Source organism: Varroa destructor, unplaced genomic scaffold (genome assembly GCF_002443255.2).
Source record: "Varroa destructor unplaced genomic scaffold, Vdes_3.0 BEIS01000004.1, whole genome shotgun sequence".
NCBI lineage: Eukaryota > Metazoa > Arthropoda > Arachnida > Mesostigmata > Varroidae > Varroa > Varroa destructor.
In genome coordinates this window covers 36,283,756-36,302,770 of record NW_019211457.1, presented here as the reverse complement: position 1 = coordinate 36,302,770, position 19,015 = coordinate 36,283,756, and the positions used below count along the sequence as shown (strand labels likewise).

Sequence of the window (19,015 nt, the reverse complement as noted above, 5' to 3'; positions counted from 1 at the left end):
AGTCTTCAACATCTCTTCGGTGTAAAACTGTCTATGGGGTTATCAAGGCTATCAACTGCTTTCGGTTTATTCCCAAGAACTTTGTTATATACTGACAACGAGTGAAGAAGGAAAAAACAACTTACTTCCATCCGATGTGTTAGCGTCGAGCTGGTCGGACCAGTTTCCACAGCCGATTGCATTACAAGCTCGTACCTGACGGACAACGAGCCATGTTTCTATGAAATATACTGCTTTGCGTATAATGCATTTGCAATATTGAACATGACTGTCGCATTAACAAATACATCCAGCCAGTTAGCGACTGCTCTTTTGGCCATTGTGTCATAATAACAGTACCTGGAAAGCGTAAGAGTCGCCCGGCGTTAGAGCCACGTAGACGAACATGTAGTTGGATCTCGTGCTGTTCTCATTGGCCGCCATTGTCCGGTTCTCGTGCAGCTGCTGATCGTGCAACAGTTGGAAGTTGTACTGTGAGATGGTCGCGCCGTTGTTGTGCGGGGGTCTTTGCCACGCAAAGACAAGCGTGTTGTTTGTCGTAGCCAAAAGGTGCACTTGATTGATTTTCGGAGGAACTGCAAACCAACTCAGCATAACAATGACAACCATACGTAACTTCGGCACCATACGGAACACGCTGGTGAAGCATTCTACCCTATGCATGAATATGATTGTTTAGACCTTTGTAATAAAGTGATTATTTCTGGATGAAGCACCTCCAGTCGCAGAGAAATGCGCTCTTGACACAAATAAAGGAACAAGAAACAGCCGTAGCTGGCACCACGGTGCCATTTGTGTGAGCGGGTTTCCTTCACACGTTTGTTTTCAAATATGCAGATACTTTTCCCGATTATAGATTTATTTTACTAGGCCTTGTCCGGCATGCCATACGTTTTTCATAATGGACGCGTCCTCAAGCGTGCGTGTGTGTGTGTGTGTGTGTGTGTACATCACATTAAATAGAAAAATCAACTGAAAATATTCGATATAATAAAAATGCGTAATGTAACGGTCGAATGTATCTTTCTTATTGTTAGCAGTATAAATGTCCGGTCTGAAGTTTATTTGCAATTCTGCAAACATTTTATTTGATTCTGGTCGGAGTATACCACCAGCTCGTTTGGGCATGTGCATAGATCTGCAATTGTTCATTCAGTGATGAAATAAGCCCAGAAAAAACAACTGTTTCATCTCACCTCGCTTCTTGAATAAAGTGTCGTCTAATGAAGTTGAGCCGATAAAAAGTGACCTACTATAAAAAAAAAAACTGCTTCTTTATCAAACTGTATAGAACTTAACTAACTTAATTAACTGTTTCGAATAGGATCTTCAAATCCTTAAGAACTAACTCGTTGTTGGAGTTCAGCAACGCTACAGAGGATGATCTAATCTTGGTTGCACCTTTGACAAGCATGTTGCATAAGTTAGCCATTTAAGTAAAATGATTTCTGTTTGGAGAAAGAAGTATTCATACTTGAGCACTGTATATATATATACTCGAATTTGGTTAGATACAAATGATAGTGCGAAATATAGCCACACCCACAATGTGACTCCGAGAACCCTCGCTCTATTTTACCTCCAGGAGCCCGTCGTTACAACTGAATTTTATAGTGAATTCGGGTTCTACAGTTCAGTGGTCTGAAAGAAAAAAAAAATGTATTCTCGATACCTTTTTTACAGCACCTTTTTGCCCAGGTCAACAAGTTACTGAAGCAGCCTAAATTTTTTTCCCAATTGTTACGATGTGCACCTCTTTATGCTCAAATAAAGGTTTTTTTTTCCAAATAGTCGCGTTCTTGTCTATTTGTCCTTCTCTAGTTGTTTGTTTGCTCTCATACACTCCCACACTGGAGTCTTGTGCCTCCGTGCAACAAGCGAAATTATCTCTCCAATGTAGGTTTCGGAAAAGGATTTCATGTCTAGGAAGACTTCTTAAGCTGATTTGCTAAGTTCAAAAATGCTGTCTCGAACCTGAAGAATGCACCTCGTTGTGGCCTGCCACCCGAGATCAATAGTTACCAGCTAAAGACAGTTTTGCGTATAAATGGCCAAGAAGATGAACTGCGTTCATACGACTGTCGCCAGACATCTTCACTCGACAGAATTTACCCAAAAAGTAGAAGCCTGAGTACGCTATGAATTGAGCGAGCACCAGGCATCAAGGTTCCTAACAGGACAACAAGCGACCAGAGTAATACTGAGCGGGTGACAAAAAGTGACGTTTGTATACTATTTATTTTCCGTAGGGCAGCGAATGGACGACTCTTGGGCATATGCCTAAGCAAGAATCTAAATCGACAAAAGACAACATTTTACGTTCAGAAATTTCTTTACTTTTAGAAGTGGTTAAAAAGAATAAGTCACACTGTAAGAATGTTATATGGGAAGGCTTTTGGCGAACCACTATCTTCACCGACCAGTGGAAAATTCAACTTTTAGCAGTGAATTTAGCAATGAAGAAGGTCTCAAGAACCGGCCGGACGGATTCCTACCTATAATAGACCTAAAATTTTTTTCCAAGACATAGAGAAAAAATTGACTGAAACATAAAAACTATGAGAGTATGTTAAATCCTGTTCTAGCCGGAGTTCGAATAAAGATTTGCGTTTCTCCAAGGTTAAGAACCGCCATTTCCCTTACAACAAAACTAGGGTCATTAACGTACATTTCATAGGCAGTGCCTGGCTGCCTGGCTGCCTGCCTTGAGCAAAGCTTACATGTATATATATAGACACAACGCTGTGGCGTGCCAAAGCTCAGTCATGACTTATCTCTAAGGGTTCCGTGGCCTGTTATAAAGCGTTCCCTTCAAAAGTCACGCGGAAATCAAGCATGCGGGAAGCGGTGTCAACGCTTACTTTTCCGTTGTATCCAGTGAGGCATGTCATGCAGCTTTAAACAAGAGACCCGTAGTTTTTTGGCGATAAATTTCCTCCTTTCTTACAAGCCTCCGTTCTCACGACAGTGAAAAATAATTTCATTACCAACATCGCAAGAGAAAATAGCAAACAAAAATAGAACAAGAGCGCTTGGCTGGTCGCATTCGCAAAAAATCCTAATTGTGAAACGGAAATTGCCACTGTCAATAGTTGCGCCGTCACCACGGGTCAGCGAAGCTATTCTGTCGTACACGTTCATGCATCGACAAAAACTTCGGGCGTCAAAGACGACGATTTCGTTTCCTTTACGACGTCTGATTGATGCAAATATTGATTCGCCCACTAATCAACTGTTGAAGTCGCTACGCAAGATGTGATTGGGGTCTAGTTGTAGAAGCACAAGATAAGACGAACTTACTAAACAATGCCAAAGCGATAGTGCAGGGGGGGGGGAACAAAAGAACTAGCTGAAAGACTGAAGACAGTGCCGTCAGTTACCACTACGTGAGCTCCAAAGTGACAATGATAGTTGAGTTTTCGAAAAAAAAAACTCGCGCATTGCACGCAAAAGAGCAAACTCTTATGAGGACTGCACGTCCATGTTTCCAATTAAATCCCGACTATCGGTAATTGGTAGACGCGTCAACGAGCTGTGAGGACCCGCAAATATATGTTCTCCACTACGTGTGAACGAAGTGTGGCAAGGTTCAATTTACCGTAAAATGATTGAAATCACCGCTATAATTGGCCTGCATCAGGCTGCCGAGTTCTTCACAAAGCTTGCGCGTCTCGTTCTATCGATCAGTTGAATATTCAGTTGGAGAAAGGTACACACGTTAGTACGTGTTCGAAACACACAGCGTCACATTTTCCATATACCCACGCTGCAGTTACCATATATCATGCTGCAAAATTCTAATTTTGTAATAGTGAAATGCAAGCGTCTCTACCAACACGGTTTTATAAGTCTTTATGGAAAGCAGTATGGTTTTACACGAGCAAAGTTCAGTGTTAAAAACCTATTATTGAATTATTTCCGTAGCGGAAGAAACGGTTTCAAACATTAACCGAGTAACTTATGAAAATGAACAAACGGAAAATTTAGGTGGGGGCCAGGTTTGGGTGAGGATCAACAGAAACGCTATTTACAGAACTCGATCATCGCTCGTTAGGGAGCGAACATCCCATCCTGATGCCAGGAATTGCTGTTCCATCAGCCCAAATTAACTTTTAAATAATCGAAACGGCAATGATAAATTGGGATGAATGAGTAAATATGGGAGTTAATAACCTTTCCTATATTAAAAGATCTTCTGAATGTTCATTAATTTGAGCTGCAGTGATCTCTTTCTAAAGGTTAGACACGGGCACAGTTTCCAACTCGAAGAAAGAAAACGAGATACAGGCAGTTGTAAGAGTGCGGTGCGCTTCTAACTAACTCTGCGTGTGTTTATTATTTTTACGCGCCGATACGATGCTACTGGCTCCTATTATTGGCAACTGCTTTGAATGATACCTAAGACGTTGAGTGTCGTGTGGAGTTTCAGTGATGGGTTGCGTATGCAACGTATGCGTGCGCATGTCGAAACCTCTCTAGCTACTAGCTGAATAAGCTGCACTGAATGTAGACCGGAAGCTCGACATAATATACATATTTCATCGAAACGACGTATTCGTCATAGTTTGGACATTACCTCGATCCATAATATTTTTTTTTGCTATAGAGGTGTTACTAGTGACGATGCCGCGTTTATGATCCCCGCCCATTTTTCTAATTCACATTAACGTAAGTAGCACAGGGTGCATGATAGCGCAAGATGCAAAAAGCATTGGCCGATTGGGAAGAACCCATATCAGTCTCAGCACATCTAGCAGGTGATAACTCTTACTAACAACCCATTCTCTCAGTTAATGATAGTTCGGTGTTATCCGCCGCGTTCCATTGCTTGATCAAGGGGGCTTATCCTTATTGTCGGCGTTATACCCTACGCACGGCAACGTATTTGAATTTTGGGTGGGAATTTTTCTGGTACATGCCGCTCTATGTACCGTGCCTCTATGGTTGCTTCTCCCTAGTTATTGGCCTGCTTGCCTATTGTTGTGTATGTATCTGTGTATGTGTACGAGTTGTGCAAATGAATTTGTAGCTGTGTATAAAAGGCACAGAGCATGTACGATATGACTGATCGACCTCCCAAGTCAATAGGCGTCTTTGCCCTGATTGTCAGAGGTTCCGTTATGTCTCCTCCTACCTTAAAATTTCGTTGTCCATGCTGACATCTTAACGTCAATAGCTTTTCTGATTGCCTTGTTCTTGCTCCTCTCCTTAAAGTCCTTGCAAGGCCCATACTCCTCACCTGGCCTTTACGTGCCTTTTTTTTCTTTCGCGCGTAGTGTTTTTCGCCTTGCTGTTTGGTTATACTATTCTATTCAACTACCGTGCACTTTCTTAGTAAAGGATTGCCGAACGCGTGACTGCTACTCTAACCGCATAAAGAATACACGGAAAAAGCCAGATTTCTTCTTCCTCTTGGCTCCCGGCTTTAGCGCAAGGTGGCACCCGATGGTACGATTCACACTACTGCAATCTTGGAGCTCTGGTACGGATTGGAGTGTTAACAGGATAGAAGGTTGACACGATGAGCGAACTGTAATAGTAGTGGTCGTAGGAGCAGCAATAAACAGCAGTGAAGAGGGATGAATGCTCGCACAGTGCAAAAGAAGACTGCCAGAGACTTTAAAATAGGTAGCGGTCGGTCTGCGAGTGTTTTTCTTGATGGTGTGGCAGCCGTGTGTATGTGAGTGAGCATATACGAATGGGACAAGAAAGCATGTGCGGAAGGAGGCAGCCAGTACACTATGTCAGCGAGTATTGTTCCTTGGCCAATGCTTCTATCCCCCCCCCCCCCCAAGCTTCTAGCGCCTGGCCTTAGTCGACAAAGCAGAAAAAGACAGAAATACAAGAAGACCTTCGTTTTCTTCTTCTCAGCAGTTGTTCCCTACCTTTCCACGTTTTCTATCCACTGTGTATCTCTTTTCAGTTGTCTCTCTCTCGCTCCCTGTGTCTGTCGACGTCTTCACGTTGCAGTTACTACATTCGTCCCTTGTTCTTCACAGACTTTTATCCCTCTCCCGCCTTTATAACAACGCACGCTCATGGTCTTCCTTCATTTTCCACGCCATATCGCCTAGGTCATAACTACGATCGCCAGGCAGCTGACACCGACGACGAGCAGTGTCTTGTTCGGGCGGTCCCGACGCGTCTGTTTTTGTAGGGCTCTGCTCTCATGTTTTCCAGCCAGTCTGCGGCGACTGTCTCTCATTTTTTCACACTGGAGACGCTGACGATGACGCAACGAAAACGGAGCAGCGCTCGACAACTGCAGCCTGCTGAATGTTGTACAGGATCGCCTAGGCGTAGAGCGGCTGTTCCGTTGTTCGGCTCGGCTCCGAAAGAGCAGTGCAGGGATAGTAGACCCGTAAGAAGACGGTGGAACTAGAGTGGTGGTTGTAGCAGTGCTGCCTTTGGTGGAGGGAGTTGCCGGAAACAGGTGCTAGACCGTAGAAGGACACAGCGAACAGGGATACGTAGCGTAGTGTACTACAAAAAGTGCCTGTTATCTTTGTTCTATCGCCTTTTGCTGTTTGAAGACTGTCTGGTTGTCCAAGTCGTTGGATCGGAACAATCTCGTAATCCCTTGATTACTATTTTTAGCCCCGATTGATATATATATATATATATATATATATATATATATATATATATATATATATATATATATCAGCACGAGATAGAAAGCTAGATATATTATTGCGACAGAGTTTACGTAATACCTAATGAATAGGATTATAAGCCATTTTATTTAAGCTTGGTTTATAGTAAAATAAGTAAAGTGATCATATAAAAGCAGGAACAAGTAGTCAAAGCGTACACCGAAGAATTCAGGACGACTATACAGATTTGTGACAGGATGTCTTGTACGTGTGTACATATATTCACGTATAGCCAGCTACTTCACGTATGCACTTGACGTATGCTTAGCCATAGTGTGGGTGGGTATTCTGCCTCGTTCTTATATTTCTCTTCACTTACTCTATTTGGCTCATTCCTTTTTGTACACGCTGCTCGTAGCACTCAAAGGAGATTTTATCCAAACCATTCTCCAACACCAGCGCCAGCAGCTGGATACGCATGAAAGTGGGGGGTCATGCGCATAGCCTCCTGCGATCCGCAGCTAGCACACGAAAAGCACAGTAGCGAAAAAGAAAAAGTGCGGAAAGGAGGCGAGTTGAGACAGAAAGTTTCTTGAACGGTCTCTGTTGTCATTTCCTCTTGCAAAACAGAGACGACAAAGCTCTTCCCATTCGTCAGCAGGCCAAGAACAGCACGCTAGCACTTTGAGTACAGAATACGGCCCCTACTGGCTACACCCAAAGAAGGGCGAAGTATGCAAGGAAGGCGACGAGGGCGGCAACGAATGAAAAGAGATAGTACGAGGCATTCGGAGGTACAACGACTCTCGAGTAACCAGCTACTTCTGGTGCTGTTGCTGCTACTACAACTACGATACTAACAACGCCACGAGCGCTGCCGCTGCTGCTCTTTTTTGCTGCTGCCGCTACCGTCGTTGCGGTACGATGAGAGAGTAAGCGTGAGAACTAGATTGCGTCAAGTACGAAGTCTTGCTACTTTCTGCAGATGTGAACTCCCGTTCGTCCGTGTGTCCAGCCACGCAGTTCTCGATTGCCATACCACTGATGTTGCGTGTGCCACTTGGTAATGATTGGGGGCCGAACGGACAGCGCCGCCTTCTGGTTGCCTGCTTGCGTGTCTTCCTCCGAGTAGCTTGCCAAGGCCATTTTATTGCCACCTAGTCTTGCCTGTGCTTATGTGCTGCTATCGTACAGAATCTGTGGCCAGCAGCGGCAAGATTGGTACGAGCAGGAGACCGTCCGACTGTCATCGGTCAGCTGCTGCTCCAAAAGACGAAAGGGAGCACTTCTTCTGAAAGCAAGACATAGGAATAGAGAGAAATAGAGGTAGACTTCGTCACAAACTCATGCCTCTCATTACCCGACGAGCAGTCGAAACGAAGTCTCGCAGACAGTGCGGGGGAAGGTAAAGCCAATTTCAGGTCGATGTGCAGACGACACATACATACAGCCTCTAAGGCCGCCCGTTTCTACTGGCTCGGTAGAAGCACAGTTAAGCTGCCCGCTCTAGCAACTACCATCACTGCTGCTCTGACTGCAATGCGAGACTGAAAACGGGTTGGGTTTTCCTAGGTTAGGTGCCGTCCGATTACAAGTGATTTCGTCCCTACTTCTTTACATTTCCGGAAGTACGTGTGTGCCACGACTCCCCCCTTGCGTCCTCGCCTTATTGGCCAATAAAAGCAAAGAGCCACTGGGAAAGGAGAAAGCTTGCTCTGGATTCTGGTCCAACATGCGGCCTGCTTAACGCCATAACCAAGTGGATACAGGACTCGAATCAGCTACTTACCAAATCCATGGGCTTACCCGGCCAGGGTGCAGAAGCGTGTGCACACTAAGGTAACACGATGAAAGGACTCAAGGTAGTATCAGTATCGCCAAAAAAGAAGGCTGTAGCAGCAATAGAAACTAAAAACCCAAAAAAGCCGCAGAAGCAGTAGCAACATAGCCGTATCTTTGGCTGCATGCCTTGCCGATCTCGTGTCTCTTGTCACTGATAGATTGCTTGAGGTATGTATATGCCTAAGTCATTGGCTAATAGTGGGTGAGCTAATACAGTAGTGATGCTTAACAGCGGAAACGGACGCTCGTCGAATGCCCGATTAATTCCCAGCCAGCGCCTCTATGCCCCAGGCAAAACATTTCACTGAAACTCAAAGGAGAGGGAGTGCGTAAACAAGCAAGATCCTGACAACAAGCAGACGAAACTTGACTAAAGCCTCGCCTGGGTTCATAGCAGGGCGGTCAAACTAACTCGTTTGTTTGACTTTCTGGCTCGCCCATACCTTATAAATATACTTGGTGCTAGTGGCTTAAAGAGCATTGATGTTGTTGTTGTTGCCGTGGTTGTCGCGGTCGTCATCGATAACCCCCCTCTCAGATGGACCTTTGGAGGCGGTAAGCGACCTAAATACTGTGACAAGCAGACTGACTGCCACCGCGCACTCACGCAGTCTGTCTGCGTGAGTACGTTGTTCGAGTTTTCGCCTGTGGCTATCAGGATAGGTCCAGTCAAGTCCGGCTAGCACCACGACGACTGCTAATGCTGCTTCTGTCATTACCATAACCACCAACAGCCATCGTATTATAGGAACGAGATACTGGCGCTGTTCAGTTAGCCCTAGAGCAACTCGAGACGAGGAAAATTCGAATGAGAAAAACAGGAGACAGGAAGCTTCACGGCACGAAGAGACACCTAATGCTAGCACTCAAAGAGGCCGGCGGAGCATACGAAGTGTTTGGGGAGTAAAGTAGAAAATGAACGATCCAGCGCTCGACCTGCCATAGCTAGCGAGAAATGAACGTACGTGTGCAGCCGCCGTTGTGGGCACCATGTGGAGACTGTCACAAACTGTGGACCGTTCAGTCGCCTCCAGCATGCAAACATAGTTCTATATCATTGCTTCTCTGACTCCAAACAGCTCACGATCACAGCCGCGTCATCAGCGGCTTTCGCGCTTCGTTGCATGATTACCCGTTAGCCCATTAGCGCGTAAGTGGGTTGGGTCTGTCTGGGGAGCCCTAACTGGAAGCGCAACACCGGTTCTGAACTATTTTGAACTGTCGCCGCAGGAGCGCAAAGCAAAGAACAGAAACTAGGCGAACGGAGCCCTACTTGAAAGGTAACATGGCGCTAAGATATTAAATGGGTTACGAAAAATGTTCTTTTAAAATTTCGCTATTAAGAACGGAAGCTTCTTCCAGATATATTCTATCCCTTTTTCCGCCACAATAAAAAAGGGGATCCGTTATCATCTGTACTGTATTTTACCTCTGTGTGTGTGTGTGTGTCTGTGAATATTTACGCTGAACGTTATTACTGTGTGAATTTCATGCCGGAAATCGTAACGGATCACCGATGCGAGCACATCGAAGAACACGATATCACACACGCTTCATATAGAATTGAGAAGTGTAATTAGATTCATGCCCAAATCACATTTTCGCTCGTTCGTACTTCATCTTCTTCAGCTACTGTGTGCCATTAGAATGATGGAAAATCGCTTAATTTAGTTATAAATTCTTATGTTAGCTATATCTTGATCTATATCAAAATTCTCTTCATCAGTATTTGAGGGATTTTGGTAGAGGTTAACCTTTTTCAAGGAGAAGCTTCTGTCTTGAAAAATACACATTACAATATTTATACGTAATTGAAGCTTAATCTAATCCCCACAGATAAGGCTGTACGGCTCGTTGTTGCTTCTAGGTCTACAACGTTGGCTAATGGTTACTTACCGCGTTGACTGAAGAGTTTCTTGGATTTTACAATACACCTGACTTTTGAAAACTTTTTCAACAAGAACAGATGTGAAAATTTCCTTATTTAATATAAATATCCAGTTTTTGCAGTTTCATTTTACTGTGTTTGGTTTGTGAAAATACTAAGTATAATTCTGCTTGAAACGTACAACCTTCCTTAAGCTCAATTGTCCCAAACCAACCGACGATTATGGGAAGAAAAGAGAAATAGCATTAATGATCAGAAGTCTCTGACGGACCGGTATCAACGTCAGACAGCAGGAAATGTATTAAAATGAAAAACTTTTATTGATTTTTAGATTTGCAAGGCGCGGTCCCCGTCCTACACTCTGCATTCCTACTGGGCGCCATATACCGTATTTGGCAACCCTGCCGATTCCCCTTCACTTCTAACGACTTATAGAATGTTCGAACACGCACGTTATACGTGTGTACTTACTGACTTCGTTATATAATGTACATTAGTTTCTGGTAAATAGATAATCTTGTGGATGAAAAGCTTGTAAACTTATTCATAGGTGCTTCGTGCAGATGTCATTCTTCACACGTTGAAATTTCCAGATTTTCCGTGTTACGTACGTATGTAAATCATTCCCGATCATGATACAGGACATGACATCATTGTTGAAGTCGCGATTTCTGTCATACTTGTCACTAGGATCTAAATCAGAGCCTCAGACAGAAATGGGGATCAAAGCTACGTATTAGTCGTTAACGTAATCACCTGTGCCTTTTGATATATTCTCTATCCGACAACAGTAGTAAGCTAACGCCAGCTGCTAAGTCAGTCAACAGCAATACTCGTTCGTCTGTCCACTGGACGCAGCCTTCTACCTATCCTTGATGCGAGCGCCCAGTGTCGTCAACCAACCGGTGACGTAATAAGCTTAGGGCATGCAACAATGCCAGCTAGATTCTCAGACATAGCACCAGATCAGCGCACATACAAGCAGATTAGATCCATCGTTGTACCCGTGGCCGTGGAATATCCAAGACAGAATCAGCCAGCCTGCTAGCATCCCAAGTGTGGTAACTCTCTCGGAGCGTATGCGCTTGATTTAGGTAGACAGAGACGATATATGGATGGAAGATAGACGTACAAAGCGAAGGCGAGAAACAAAGTAAGAAGACAGACACAGGCGGGATGGGGAGGTTGAAGGTGGGAACAGCGGTAGGCGTATGAGTAATGGCCTGATTCATCAAAAAAAAATGCCAAGCGGTTCTTGTAGATATCCCGTAATAAGAAAGCCATGTGAGTGTAGACAAACGAGGGACGGCTAGTTCTTGGCTAGCTTATTTGGCTGTATCTTTACCTCTCTATTCTGAGGACCCTTACATCGCCTAATCAAACGGCGAAACTATAATAAGTCAATGGAGTAAGTAAATCGATTCCTGTATTTATTTTTAATCGTCAGTTTTATCTTACTAGAAAACTAAACAGTACCGCAGTTGTGCGCGTGCGCTCTAGCGTACGACATTCATCGTATAGATCCTCACAAAATTGCACACGTTCATAGAGTAGAGCTGTTTACCCCTTTTCCCTTATTCTCCCGACCGTACTATGTCGCTAGGTTTTAGTAAGCGGAATCGTGTTAAATCGTGTTAAAAGCGTGTTCAATCGGCTCAATGGTTGAACGGGTGACGGTGATTTCGTTAACTTTGTTAAAATTAGAGATCGCGAGATCTTTGGGAAGCATGCGACGTCGTTTAGAAGATTCTTACTTCATACCTATATATACGTATGTGTGTATCTGATAGTGTACTCACCGTCTGGAGGCATCGTGATATTTCTAGCAACCCACTCGCCGACGCCTACATTGTTAACGCCTGCGACTCGGAAGCCATAAGTGACACCGGGGGCAAGATAGCCCACGGTGTATGACGTTGTATTGGCGGGGATGGCGTTGTGTACATCCAACCAATCAACCTCTGCGCTGTAATTCTTTACCTGTAGGTGATAGCGCGCCACAGGCTGGTTGTTGGGGTAGCGAACCTGCCATCGCAATTTAACCGTTCGACTGTCTTCCGCCGTTACTTTGTTGAAGTTGAGCTCGGGAGGTTCTGTGACAATTCAAAAATGGTAAAAAAAAACAACAGAAATAAGGCAGAAAGTCATGTCACCACGGCGGCTAGCCTTCAGCCCTAAATTACAAATCGGTATTATAGATATGTACATATTGAGTGTTTTTCAGTGTTCTTGGACAATTACTTGGCTGCGTCCGGCCTTTATTCAAACGAGGTTCAAAAATAGAGTCAATCTCAAGTAGTTAAGAAACTCGGCAAAGGGCATTATCAGTAATGTTGTTGCGGGCCGTCTTTGGAGCCCTTGTTCCGAAGGCGACTGAATCATATTGCAGTTAAATAGTCAGTGATTCATCAGTTTCCTTATATTTTAAAATCAGCTTTCCTTTGCCCATGTGATATTACATTTTTGTTCTACAAATGTTAGCTACGTTGCGTGGTTGGAAGGGACCCTAAGCGTAGAAGTACTATGATGATTTAAGTACTACGTGCTGACTCCGAGATCTCTACGCTCTGGAAGTTTCAGTTATCGCAGGGTCGTTGTGAAAGTGAGCTGCTGTTCTTACTATTGCCATTAGCAGAGCAACTGAGGTTTCTATTTCGCCAATATTGCAATATTTCTTCCAACAGTTATTATGGTTCCAATTGGACACTTTCGCTGTGTAAAGTTCGAGGTAATTGGCATTGATTCTTTATGTGACTTTGTATTGTCGCTAAGCTGAATTAAGGTCTTAACGTGAGTACTAAATACAGTTGCGGCGCTACGCCCACAGTTAGAAGTTGGTTCTGAATTGGAACATTCAACTTCAGAGCAAACATCCCTTATTTTGACCACAAAATGTTCTCATAGTCGAATGGGCATAGTACCAGAGCTACTACGGTGAGAGAGAGACTAACAAAAGATGAAAAACACACAAAGTTTAGATATTCTAGTATATAGAAGTAGGTATTATAGTGCTAGGTCAATTCGGCAAACTAAATATTACGACAGTACCACAGTTAGCGTTCGACGGAGCCTTATTGATAATTACTGCTTTTTTTTTTTTTTTACTATACCTACCACATCAATATAAGAAACTGTTAATATAATGGAACCTGTCTATGAATGTGTCAGTCTTATTACGAGTGGGACTATTATTAATGTAGTATATGCATTAGAGCTGTCCTCTACATCGATTTAATAAACAGATTAAGCTAGAGGGTGTTCAACTACGACACTCAAATGTCTCACTGTCTTACATTTAACGAACCAAATATTTCGGTATAAGGAACTCACGTGTTGAATGCTCGTTTGATGGTGAAATGGCGTATCGCATAATAGAAAATTTTGCTCACCATTCTTGAAATATCCGATATATCCCTTCTTTACATAGTGGAGTTCCCCGCCTTTAACATCAATGCCCTCTACGCCTAATACCCGGGGAGTGAATTTGCACTGTGGACATGCTCCCTGTCATGGCCCCACTGGAGTTCATACGAAGTTTCTGTGAGGGTCTCTCTGCATTGATTCGGCTAACAGCCAAACGGTGGCTGATGTCTCTGCTGCAATATCGAGGACTCTTTTCATTCTCTTCTCCTTTATATCTGCTCGTATAATATGAAGGCACGTAAAATAGGACGGTAGTAGGACATTGTTCCAGCGAAAACGAGAATTTTTGCGAATGAATGACCTAGAACATAGAAATAGCGATGTTCGTCCAAGTGTACTGGTAGTGAGTGGTATATCCGTGTATAGATATGTTGTTTGTCATTATCGTAACAATGCTTACCAATAACTTGTACATGATGGGAAGACATGGCGGTCATATTGTTTTCAGCGTTGTATGCATAACAATAGTACGTGGCATTCTGTTCTCTGGAGAGGTCGTTAAGGAGTAGCTGCGACGAGCTCGTTACATCATCGTCCTGGACCGTACCGTCGCCTACGACCTGCGCATGCGAATCGTGAGTAAGATCAACAATTCGATGTGCCCCGTTGCCCCTGTTAGCTGTCACTCCTGAATCTGCTATCGGCAGTGATGCCGGTGACTGGGATTCACTACCGCCACCGTTACTAGTTACACTTATGGTAGTCGATCTTTCGTTTGCGCTGACGCCACTGCCGCTGCTGCTAGTCGCGTTATTAACACTGATGGAATCAGATGTTGTGACAGTGGTCTCATTTCGTCCCACTGCCAACCACCACGGATCGCTGGGGCCAGAGGCCAGGGGTCCTCGAGACCAGACCAGGAGCATGCGGTGAGGCCATGCCGTTACCCGGCACGTCAGCGATGTGTTACCGTGCAACGGAGGTTCACTTTCACTAGCACTGACTTGTACGCTGACAGGAACTGCAATCGCATAGCAAAGCATAACACAAAAACAGTAACAAGTGGTTAGGAACAGATTTCAATACAAGAAGAGCATCACATTTCATCAACAACGGCGAAACCAGTTACAAGGTTGTTTCGCGCGACAAGTTGATGTACTTTGGGTTACATATCCTAAATAGACAAACATAAACTATAAATGTTCGGTCTTCTGTCAAGAATGATTCAGAAAAATGCTCTTTTCTTCCTAAATTCAACGAAAATTCACAGTACGAACTGGCCCCAGGTTTGCCATTCAGTACATATATAGAAGCTAACGAGGTTCTTCCTCTTCTTTTCCCCCTGTAATCTACGGAGTAAAAATGTTATTGCACTACCTCTTAGACTTCCGCTGGCAGACCTATGCAGTAAGCAGTAACAAGGTCAAGCATATATCGTAACTCTGAACTGCTGAACTTTGTAACCGCGGGGTCGTTGTTTGCTCTGAACAACATCACCTACTTGACATGATGATAGAAGAGAGTTTTCTGTAGCCTGAGTGCCCTCTCGCCCATCTTGACCCATCCCCAACGGTTTCTAACAATTGGGTGGAATCAAGCCGCCCAAGGGATTAGAGCCGATAGAAGACTTCCGAGGAAAAATCCAAAGGGAAGGGACCAACTTCTCCTTGTGTGTCATTGTTACCAGAACAACCGGCAACCATTGCCGCCGCTGGTATTTGACGTTGTTCCAATACAGGGGATCCATTTGGACGCGTTGAATTGACTCAAAAGTCGATTCCCTTCTTTTGGCTCAGAGAGAACGAATGCTCCACTTATGTCAGTGAGTAATGTCGATTGTCGGTTGGGCGAGACGACGCTTCCTGCGATTCGAGAAAACTCCATTTCGAAGTCTGGGACCTCCATTGGATAGAAAATTTTCGCATTGATTTTCGGGGATGGTTGAAGATTGTTTATTTACAACTTTAAGCTTCGCTTTAAGCAGCATAACAACACGCCGAAGGTATTCCGTGCATAAATTACACAAAAGCAGTGGTTTGGAGCTGCTGCACTAGTGAAGTCAACGTGGACCGCTGAGCCAGCTGAGTTTAAAATCATGTGCATTTAAATGACTGTAGGGTGTTTTAAAGTAGACACATGTTTTCAAATGATTGTACTTCATGAGATGACACTGGCAGGTATTATGGGGTAGTTTTTTCGTGTAGCCAAAATTGCACATACACATGATGACCTACCAAAAACAAAAACAGTCGCATTGCCAACGACAGGAAGCATAAAAATTAGGGCGCAAAAGGTTCAATGCTGCGTGGATACGTTCCCATGCCTGATCAGGCTGTCTGTCTGACCTTTATGTCATTCGCTGTAGGTTCGGAACGCGGCCATCTAAGCGACATCATGAATTTAGTTATGCTCAGTATAGATATTTGCAGTTCTATGCAACAGACCAAAGCGTTAAAGATAAGCAGATTGTTTAAGGGAAAGCGGTCGAAAACTGGCTAAACATCATCTGCAGAATGGAGAGTCCACACCAAGCACTGCAAGATACTATTGCGAACTTTAACAAAATATTGTCGTTTTTTAGCTAGTTTCTCGCGTTCATTTAAACTAACATCGAACTCGGCTAGCGAGAGAAATGCTTCCCTTTGCTTATTTTGTTTATTATTGATGTACCTTCAGTGACTGATGGAATAGGCCATAAATTGAACATGAAGTAGTTGCAGGCAACAAAACCTTGACGACGTCTGCTAAAATCATTCTTCTATGCATTCATATGCTATACTTGACAAGAAGTAACCTAATTTTAACCGTCGATATCGTGTAGCTAACCTACAGTAGACGTGGATCACTGTAGATATTGCTGATATTCGATGATCGTTGCTAGTATTTTACGTGAATCAGCCGTTGTAGGAAAGCTGATTAGACAACAGAGAAGCTCTATTGCGTATAGGAGCGTCTACAGCTTTATACTTATGCCTCTTATAAAGCCGCCGAACATTTTGAATTCTTTTCCGAGGACAAAAATACCTCACCTGGTCTGGCGCACTAATTTTCTTTGGCAAATGAAGTTCTGTAAGGTATATGGTTTAATGCTTGTACATTTTTCTCACAGTTTTATTGTTATAGGAAAGCAAAGTAAAATTACATTTATATACTTCTAGCAGATTTCGGCAGCTTAGGCAGCATGTCAACAACGGTCAAAAAAGTAACAGCCGGTAATTACCGATTTATGTGGCGCTGGACATTAAAAACGACGTCTTACGCAGTTTCGTTCTTAAAGCGTCGATATCCTAGGCCGCAACCGCACTCGGAGGAAGGTTTATGGTAAAAATTCTAGTGGTGGTAGAGAGTCCGCGTGACGCTGCAGTGGTAGCGTACCTGTCTACCAAACGTCGAGACAGACACGTTGCGGTTTGTAACCGGGCGTAGAAACACTGCGTTTCGTGCTGGGAGCCAGCCGTCTTGAGCAGTGTTTAATGGCAGTGTCAAACGTACACCTCAAAGCGTTTTTTTTTAACTGTTATAAAAAACCTCTAAGGAAAACAGTCTAATGACAATGCAATGCCATTGTCAATCAGAGGGTCAGATATTACTATTTAATCTTATGTTTGCTATTTTATTTGAATATTCCTCGCTTTGCGTGGATGGGTGCTAGACATATAGAAATCTAAGCGCTAGCAGTCAAAATAAAAGTTTGTATTTTGTATTGTATATTTACCTATATATACCCCCAAGGTTCAGTAGTATGATAGCTAGTAAACATATCGTGCAACTTCAAACGATCATCTTGAACCCTACAGCTGGTCCACTACCTCAATGCTAAATATATGCGATACAATATACTTCAATAGCAAATGGGCTTACAGACCACCAAAGCGGACCATGCTTCTTGTAGTAGCGTCACACGATAATTAAGTGACACGATAATTTCAGCTGTTTTGTTACAGACACATTTGTCCTATTGACAAGTTTCGTGTTCGAACACTTTCTTTTTAATCAATAATTCCTCATGTTATGGCAAAATTATGACCGCCCATGCTTCCTAACTTTATGTAGAGTTTGACGGGTCATGTAACGTAAACGAATTAACTACTCAACGTTATGGTGGATCCCGTGTCTTCTGAGACGAAACCTGCTCCTGCTATTGATCAAGTTGCATAGTAGCTAAAAAATATTTTTTGAATACTCCTCTATTTAAAGTGTTACGAAAGATCTGGATAACCTGTGGTCTAATCTGTTCAGTTATCTTTGGATAAACGGGCACACTTCCAACAACCAGTATACAACTTTATATATATAAGTGAACAACTGAGTCTCATGCTTTAGAAGGTAACTCTTGTAGTTGTTGAACCACTGATAATATACAAGATGGCTTGTCGTAGGTATAGCCAAATACAGAAAACGTATATTTCAAGTATCGAGCTAGCAATATTAAATTGTTCTCGACGAACAATTGTTGAAGTTCTTATAAGCTTCAGTGTACAGTCTGCGGTGCGCGATTGCCCAATAGAAGCTTCTAAGCGAAGTCTCGGAAAAACCAGGAGGTAGTGAAGTCTAGACACTCATTGAACTAGGTCGTTCGAAGGGAAAGCACTGGCCATCGTTAATTATTTCACATTGCTTCGTTGCACAGCAGCACTAGTGATCGAAGAATAGTCGCTGCAAGTTCTTTCGTCTACGCTGACCCCATCCTCTCCCAGCGATACCCTCAGCCTACTGTTCCGTTCGTCGGGTTCAGCACTCCGTTGGTGAAAAGCATCCCCTCAATAAAGGTCTTTGTGCACTCCCTCTGATAAAACGGAAACCAGAGTTGGAAATTAACCTAAACAGCTTATGGCCGATACCAGGACCCTTCAAATTAGAAGGCCTTCAGCATCCATATTCCTTCGTGTACTAGTCTGCTTCTCCATCGCCCTCCCAGCCTGCCCAAATTCCCAAGATACACTTTGCTAGGTTCAAAGCTCGTCTTCTCATTCCCGTTCCTGCTACTCGTTCCCGACTGCCAGTTTCCTGGAGCTGACTGCCAACCAACCAGCCTTCGCTCGTTCCATTTCAGCATTAAAATTCAAATTTACGAGGCACAAGGACCTAACGCCTTGCTGATGCTCCGCGCCCGCTATGTAGGTCTATAGGTAAGAGCGGTGGCGGCAATGGCAGTTGTGGTACAGACCGAGGCAGCCGTATATGGCGAACGTTGCAGTAGGCACACGAAGAGCGCATACGGACTTCCATCGTTCTTAACCTTGAGTGTTTACACTCCTGGAAGCTTTCACATTGTCGCTGTCGATATTGTTGGTGTTGTTATCTTCATCGCTTTCTGTCGTTGAGC

General features: G+C 43.7%; 1 protein-coding gene across 3 annotated transcripts in view; it reads right to left on the bottom strand.

The window, feature by feature from the left end:
• Ptp69D (Protein tyrosine phosphatase 69D) overlaps positions 1–19,015 on the bottom strand; it is a 577,123-nt gene that overhangs the window by 42,042 nt on the left and 516,066 nt on the right. For all 3 annotated transcript variants that reach the window (XM_022805022.2, XM_022805023.2, XM_086988022.1), the window contains exons 3-6: positions 14,150–14,710; positions 12,126–12,419; positions 340–575; positions 126–195 (exon numbers count right to left, since the gene is read on the bottom strand). In XM_022805022.2, the coding sequence (XP_022660757.1) occupies positions 126–195; positions 340–575; positions 12,126–12,419; positions 14,150–14,710 (1,161 nt within the window). The remainder of the gene's footprint in view (positions 1–125; positions 196–339; positions 576–12,125; positions 12,420–14,149; positions 14,711–19,015) is intronic.